The following is an 8,595-nucleotide window of genomic DNA, read 5'->3' as shown; positions in this document are numbered from 1 at the left end:
AATAAAAATTACTCTTTGACAAAAAATATCACATAATTCATTTACCTTTTGTACTTAGAAGTACATACAGTCTTAACATACTAATAAAAACCGAAAAATATCACAGAATTCATTTACCTATTCTACTTAGAAGTATATACAGTCTTAAAATACTAATAGAAACCGAAAAATATCACATAATTCATTTACCTATTCTACTTAGAAGTATATACAATCTTGAAATAGCAATATAAAAACAAAAAATATTTATTCAGTCTCTTTAAGGCACTTAAACTTAGGTCTAAATATAAAAGATAAGAATTATTTAAAGATTTTTTTAAGCTCTAGAATTGCAAGTTTTAACTGCAGTTTTGATCCGCGATCTTGCTGGCTTTTTAAGACTTCTTCTTTGTAAACCCGCAGTTTTTCCCTTTTCAGCTGTAGCATTACCTCTGTTGCATTTTTATCCAGTTCATACTGTTTCTTTTGGTATTCCACTTTTTCTTCAGCACATTTTCGTATGTCCCCTAAAGTGGAGACCATTTCTTCGTAGTACTGTTTCTTGGCATTTGTCTGGGAGTCCAGTAACCTCAGCCTCTCTGCCTTGTTGCATTTTTTAATTGGCCGCTTTTTGCGTGCTGGAAGCTCGTGAGCCTCAGAATAAAACTCCACTTCACTTTTTTCAGAGTTTTCAGCCTGAGGATGTGGGGTGGGATTTGGTGGAGCTGAAAGTTGTGGTTCAACATCGCCACTTATATCCAGACCAAATTCGGCTCCCGGCGGGTTTATGCAGGCATCAAACTCCAGTAAGCCAATAATACTCTCTTCAGTATTAGAAAATCCCAGCAACCTGTTAGTACCTCCGCCTGTTGCTCTGTACTCCGCTTTGTTTTGCGACAGTTTTTTCTTTGTCTTTGACTTCATATCAACCCATACCTAAAATGTCCAAATAAAAATGTATTTCCACAAAAAACACAGAACAACTTTATGAACCTTCATCCACTTTGCCGCTGGTCTAGTTGGTGGACCCAAACAGTTTAGCCCCAAAGCAAATCCCTCCCACTTTGTTGCCGCCTGAACTTTGGTGCAAATCCCTCTTGCAAATTGTGGATTTTCTTCCATTAAAGCTACCAGTTTTTCCAATTGCTGTTTAGTGCTCACGACTTTCGACCTGCATAAAATTAACAAAAATAGTATAAATTAATTATTTGTTACCATAAAGCAATAAATAAACGCAAAAAACCTACATTTTCACAAATTTCCATTCAATACGCTACGCTGTCGATAGGTAAATTTTGTTCGACAGCCATTTCGATGCTCAACGAAAATTTCGACAGGGTTGCATAGCTCATGATAGAATTTGACATTCGATTTTCGATAGCCAGCGAATAGCGAAGATCGAATGGAACTCATAATAGGGGCCATATAGTTGTCTTTTATTCGAAAATATCGGTCAATGTCTGAAGTATATAGTTGAAATGCAGGGATAGTGCTTCTTTGACAATGGTATGACTGTAGGTCAAAAATACTTTCTTAAGACCCCGTATACCTAATATAAAGATTTTCGAACTTCCAGGTTATTTTGTACCCATATATCCGCCAATATATCAGTTATACTCGTACCAATGAAAATTAGGAAGCGTATTATACTCACAACTGTGTATCTGTTTTCCTAAAATAGATAAATTAGAGCTGAAGCTTCACTTACCTACCAAACTCAAAATTGCTTGGATTTCGATCCCCAGGTTGACGTTTTACACCATAAAGTATTTCCCTGGCTTTGATTCTTGTGAGTTGCAAGAGTATAAAATGTTCGGTTGCACCCGAACTTGGCACTTCCTTAGCTGTTTTCTGTTTGTATTTGTTAAGGTTAAATTTTAAAAATAAATAGTATAACTGTTAATAATATACTATTTAATACTGTACGCTCCAGCTGACACTCTCCCAAGTAAGATATTCAAATTTATTTACCAACTTGTATAGGCTGTGAAGGTAAATTATAGAAAAGGTCCACCTACGGACAAGTGAACTGCCTAAAGCTAGAAAAATGCGATGGGCGTGTTTCACCACAGCTAACTCAGAGCGAGAAATTTTAACAGTGGCGCGTGAACAGAGCTGAGCATTGAATGAAAAATATGCTCAGAAATATACATTTTTATTACAGACTTATGTTACGTTTTTATACCTTTACATGCAATTATATAATTTTATATGATTACCATTTTGCGTAATTTTATGAATGCAAGTCAAACTGATAATATTCCAATTAAATTATGCTATTTTCAAAAGAATATTTAATGTGTGAATAAGCGCTATTTTTTAAATATTTCTTATGTTTGGTAATATAATATAATTTCATATACGAATATGTTTTCATATATGCTTTATATGTATGTATATGACATACTATACTATCATAATACCCTAAAAAACTTCATATTTTACAACAATAATATTGTATGTAGATCATATTTCATCAATAAAATTTTCATACTTATCTATCAGCACATACATAAGTACATACATATGTAAGTACAATTGAAATTCCAATCAAGATCCCTGCCAGCCAAGAGTGGTTAAAAAACTAGTGAAACAATAGGTTTAGATACCCTCAAAAGTAGTGGTTAGCTCGCCATAGGCCGCGTGAAGGTTCTAACCACTTTTCAACTCGCGCGTACGTATACATGTGATCATAAATCTCTGTTGCGCTCATCTAGCAGTGTCATATAAAAAAGTATATTTGTCCTGCTCTAATATCCCCACTCGACAGCTGGTGAAGGGTTGCATTTTCTCTTTCCTAATTTCAAATATTTTTAAAATTTTAAACATTTTAAAATTAATTTTTTTGTTTTTCTTTATTAATAAATATTTTTTACAGTATTACAAATATGTACATATGTTCAATAAAAAACTTATTAATATCTGAAAATAAAGATAAATTACATAAAATGATAATAATGCCTGAAAGAAAAGAATCGTTGTATAAAAATGGTAATAATATCTGAAAGAAAAGATTAATATTATCTGAAAAAACAACAAAATTTATTAAATAAAAATAGAATTGACTCTGAAAGAAAGATTATTTACATAAATATCATAATAATATCTGAAGGAAAATAATAATATTATCTGATTATTTAAAATATAAAACAAACAATTGTCTTCACATATTATACTGGATTGTGCAAGCCGCCTTAAACGCATAAAATACATACTTATGTACATATGTAATTATTTTTGCGTAATATATTGGACTGCGCAAACGAATTTCAAACAATACACACTTATTTTCACATACTTAGCAATTTATATTTGCTGCTGCTATTTCCAATTCTGTTCTCCTGATTTCCAATACTATAAAACCAAATGAAGTAATTATTTGCAAATTATTAAAAAAAAAGACATAAAATTCATTCACTTACCTTTTTGTTGAACGAGCACGAATGACATGCGTCTTTCAATTGTTTTTTTATTATCCTTTTTGGGATTTTCTTTTGGCACTATTGTCAATTATGTTTTCTCCTTCGCACTCATTCAAATAAATCAAGAAATGAAAGAAACTGTATTTCATCGCATTTAGGTAAACAGAAAATGACCCGAAAATGTGCGTTGGTGTTAGTGCATAGCGTAAAAATGCATAGTTGTATTGAAATGTTTGAGAAAAGTGGTTAGCCATGGCTGGCAGGGATCGTTTATCTAATGTGCGCGCACTGCTCAATATGAAAATTTTTTTGTTTTGTTTCCGAAGGGGGAATCTTCTAAAGATACTACCAGGGTGAGACTGGTAGCATGCACGATTCATATTGTCCGCTAGAATACACCTCTTTCGGGACCACGCCCAGACAGTAATAAATAACTATGCTGGACTTGCCTACGTACTAAACCCTTAACTCCGGCTGCTGTAGCTTGTATTCGGACCTGGGCGACCGCCGTTAAGCACTACTTCGCAGGACCAAGCTGAGCGATAACTGCCTCTTCACGACCTAACCCTCGTATTATTCATGTGGTTTTTCTTCACTGCCTTTCTTTCGTTCTGAGTTCTAGGAGCGCAATTGCGGCCCACTCTTTTATTTTCGCCCACACATGCTGTGATCGCAACATGTGACTCACTATGTTGTCGGGCGTTATCCTTTCATTTGTCAGCTTTTCTATGGTGTCTCTCTCTACTACATACCTCGAGCAGGAGAAAAGGACGTGCTCTGCGTTTTCCGCGGCATCTTCGCAGAAATTTGGTCAAATTTGTGTAGGTATTCCCTGAAACAGCCAGGCCCGATAAGAACTGCGTTAAGTAGAAATCTGTCTCCAGGCTGATACATTCTTAATTAAACTATGGGTCCATCTTGCTTTATCTGCCGCATCCCATTGCTTTTTCCACTCATCGAGACTTGTATTCCTCTCGTTTTTGCGCTCGTCGACCGTTAGGCGCCTATTCGTTGCTTTTGTTTTACGGTAGACTCTACAGATATGATAGCACTCGCGTCGTGCGATACCATTCTCAACGCACAGGCAACTCTCAGGGCACATAACCTGGATACAGCCTTTGTCATATTGACACAAGTTTTTTGACGCAGGGATGTCCCCCTTATGGAAGCTGCGTACATAAGCATTGACTGGCTAACTTTGGTCAACAGAGCTCTCCTACTTTGACTTGGCCACCAATGTTTGCCATGATCCTCGACAGGGCCGCAGTCACTTTAGCCGCCTTACCACAGGCCTTTTCAAATTGGTTTTCAGATAACCCAGGAGACTCTTCTTCTAGGTGGCGTTCTAGAAGTATGCAAATCAGTCTTTCCAGTATTTTGGCCATCGTGTCGATTATGCAAAGTGGGCGATACGCACTCGGCTCTCCCGCCGGTTTGTTTGGCTTTTGAAGAAGAACCAGCCGCTCTTTCTTCCATACTTTCGTGAAAACTCCATTATTCAGACATCGTGTGTAGAGTTCGGCGAATCCTCTCTTGCTATGGCTGATGGCAATTTTCAGTGCCTTGTTCGGGATGCCATCAAGTCCTGGAGCCTTTGCGTTGCCAAATCTCTCCGCCACTTCCATTACCTCCTTCTAGTCTACAATTGGAGATTCCATCATGGTTGGTATCGTTCTACTTGATTGTGGTTCTTGCGTTGGGAAAAGCGTTTTCACCACCTTTTCTAGGAGGGCCGGACAGGTTGGTGCTTGAATTTTACCCCCTCTGATTTTCGCCATCACTATTTTATACGCGTCACCCCACGGATTCTCGTCTACCTTTTCACATAGTTCCTTATAACTCGAAGACTTACTTCTTTTGATAGTCTTCTTGAGTTCTTTACGTTTTCTTTTGAAACTTTCTCGAAATCTTGTATGGTGTGGCATACCTTGGCTCCTTTGACAGAGGCGTCTAGCTTCATGGCATTCGCTTCTCAATGTGCTGATCTCCTCGTTCCACCAGTATGCGGGCCTTTGGGTTTATGTTATGCCTTTTCTTACACATAGCAGCATCACAGGCTTTACTTATGTGCTTCACCAGTTTTTCAGCCTGTCGGTCAACGTTGATCGCACCATCTAGGTTCCCCTCCAACATAAGTTTGAAAGTTTCTTCATCGAACGTTTCCATCTTCCATCCTTTTTGCCGCAATTTTTTTACGCTGGATCGAGTTTGTGTTTATTTGCGGATTTCCAGCACGATGGCCAGGTTATCACTATGTGTGTAAAAGTCGCACACCTTCCAGTTTGCAGATCGAACCAGCGTGCTACTGGCGAATGTGATGTCTATTATTGATCCAAGTCCATTCTCTTGAAAAGTATTTCTACCGCCTGTATTGAGCAGCACGGCGTCTAACACAGAAAACGCTTTGAGTAGAGCATTACCCCGTATGTTTGTGCAGCTACTGCCCCATTCAATTGCCCATGCGTTGAAATCGCCAGCTATCACGTTTGGCGTGATAGTGAGGGCGTCTCGGACTAGTTCATCGATAATTATTTCGTAGTCTCCTTGGAACACACTCGGGGGAATATAGCAGATGTAGAAATAAATGCCACCTAACTTCGCTCGTGTATAGTAAAATCTTCCCAGGAGCGGCTTATCTTAGAAGCCGTTGCCCCCACAGGCCCATATGGCAGCTTTGTTTTCCTTGTCGGAGATGCACGTGCCAGCCTTTATGTTTTTATATTGCTCACACACTATCGCCACATCTATCTTTTCTTCGAATATTGTTTGTTTCCGCAGCTCTTGAGCCGCTTCACAGTGGTTTAGGTTGATTTGGACAACTCTCACTTTGTCTTTTTACACGCCGCTTGATATAGAGGACACTTCCAACTTCCGATCCGGTGTCCAGTCTCCTTTTTCCCGCTGCTTTTGCATGCTGCACACGATGGGATTTTATCACATTCCTTTGCGAAATGTCCCTTTTCACCACATTTAGCACAACATGTGCTTCGATCTTCCTCACTCGTAGATTCCCTCGCCAAATGGCCGTATTCGAGGCACCTGAAACACCTTCTGAGGTTAGGCTTTTCCCTTATTCTGCAGACCACGCAACCAATCTTGAGCTTATGAGCGTCAAGCAGCCGTTTTGAGTCCGTTGCGGGAAGGCTGATGACTGACGTCTGCGTGCCCGAGTTAAGGAACGTATTCCATATAATAGTAACAAACATTAAAACAACCTTTTGTTTCAGTAAACAGAATGCATGAAAACAACTGCGAGTTCGAACAATTGAAATGCACTATCACTACAACAAACAATCCTAAACAAACAAGTATCAAAACAACATTGAGTTTAAATATATTATATATTATATTTCACTTGTCGTGCGTGAATCTATCACAGGCTGATGTAGATTTCTTGGTGAAATCTAAAAATGCATTTTATTGTAAAGCCTGCGCGGTAGTTCGGAGAAATTCCATTCGCTCGCCGCCTGCGTCGCCATCAGTGCGCGAAGTTCAATGCACTTATAATTTAAGTTCGCAACAACAAAATTCTGAACAATCGAATAGTGAAATAGCTGAACCTTTGTTGGAGCATAACAATCATAACAAAGAAAATGTAGTGCTTAATTCTCTTTTACGGGAAGTAAGTTCACTGAGAAGTGAACAAACGAAGGCGCTCGCGTTAATACAGCAATTATGTGATGATCGTAAATCGTTAATCGCTATGCTTAACGAACTCAAATCAGAGATCTGCACTGTGCATAAGAAATTGTACGACAATGTCAATTTCTCTGCTGCCAACCCCACTCTCACTGCTGCGACTGCTGTTGTTACCAGTGACTCCACAATCGCTGCTCCGTCTAACACCACTGTTCCTGCTGATAACGTGTGTGAGAACTATCTCGCTCCCGCTACACTGAAGGTACTCTCTGCAGCTTCAACTACTGCAAACTCTATCTCTACTTCTACGACTATTGCGAGTACAAATGCTCCGTCGCCGAAATTTGTTGTTTCTGCTCCCACTGATTGTGTGAGTATGGATTATCTTGCTCCCGCTACTTCGAAAGCACTCTCGGCTGCTCCGTCTGCTGCTTGCTCCGCTCGCTCTATTGCTGCTGTTAATAATAATGTCAATACATATGCTGACGCTGTTGGTAGGAACACCAACACTCACTCGAAAGTCAATAACAATCCAACAGCTGCTGCTAAACCAGCTCGCCAACCTGTCGCTGTCAATGCTGCTCACTCTGTCGCCGTTGATTCTGTAAACAACTCTTCTACTTCAATTCCTGCTAACAGAAATTTGAAGTTAAAAGTGAGTACCAAGAACAAAAAGTCCCCAGCCACTTCAACTGTTGTTGGTGTTAATGCCAATGTTGATCTCGATGTCGTCATACCCAAGAAATGGATTCACTTATCTGCTTTTAAGAACTTAGTCACGGAGGAAGATATTATATCTTTTGTTGTTAAACATGCTAATGTTGATAGAGAGCATCTTCTATGTTATAAATTAATTAAGAAAGATACCGATGTTAATATTCTTAAGAGGATAAACTTTAAGCTAGGTGTGTCCCCATCTTTTTTTAATGCTATTTTCTCCTCTTCAGTGTGGCCTTCTGGCATTAAGCTGCGTCCCTTTAAGTTTTTTCTAAAGTGAGGGGAAAACAGCGCTGCAGATTAGTTGACGCGCCTGTTAATCGCAATTCTACTCATGCGTTTTCTGCACCTTCCTCAACTTGCTCCTGTCTTAAGGTCTACCACCAAAATTTATCGGGTATTAGGTGTAAATCAAATATTATTCGCAATTTTTCGTCACGTTTGGATTTCGATATTATCGTTATTGTTGAGACTTGGCTGAATTCTAGTTATTTCGATAGCGAATACTTTGACTCAAATCTCTATTATGTCTTCCGCAAGGACAGAGATCACGAAAAACTGGCTGTCTAAGAGGGGGTGGAGTTCTCTTAGCAGTTCATCGCAAATATCGTCCTCGCTTAATTATGCTTGAGAATGAAGATTCTATCCTGGACCAACTATATGTATCTGTGTCAATGATGCTCTGTTCATTGCAGTCTCATACATCCCTCCTAATAGTCCGCTAGAGTTGTACAAGTTGCACGCAAATAATATTTCCTCGCTGGTATTAAACAAGGTGAAAGAGAATAATATTTGTGTTTTGGGTGACTTTAATCTTAGCAATATCGTCTGGTCTGGT

The 8,595-nt window shown here is 38.8% G+C and overlaps 1 protein-coding gene across 1 annotated transcript; it reads right to left on the bottom strand.

Annotated features, from left to right (window-relative positions):
- Positions 1-263: 263 nt before the first annotated feature.
- On the bottom strand, positions 264-1,449 carry LOC120780895. The gene is made up of 3 exons (XM_040113133.1): positions 1,227-1,449; positions 973-1,150; positions 264-915 (listed from the first exon to the last, which is right to left on the bottom strand). Coding segments are annotated over exons 1-3 (795 nt in total). The 5' UTR covers positions 1,229-1,449; the 3' UTR covers positions 264-300.
- Positions 1,450-8,595: the final 7,146 nt, after the last annotated feature.

Source organism: Bactrocera tryoni, unplaced genomic scaffold, assembly GCF_016617805.1.
Source record: "Bactrocera tryoni isolate S06 unplaced genomic scaffold, CSIRO_BtryS06_freeze2 scaffold_25, whole genome shotgun sequence".
Taxonomy (NCBI): domain Eukaryota; kingdom Metazoa; phylum Arthropoda; class Insecta; order Diptera; family Tephritidae; genus Bactrocera; species Bactrocera tryoni.
This window is presented reverse-complemented; position numbering and strand designations above follow the sequence as displayed.

Bases quoted from the DNA above. Each gene is read 5' to 3' on its own strand.
- LOC120780895 (XM_040113133.1), bottom strand. The intron at 916-972 runs GTTCATAAAGTT...TGGACATTTTAG, and splicing joins CAGCGGCAAAGTGGATGAAG to GTATGGGTTGATATGAAGTC.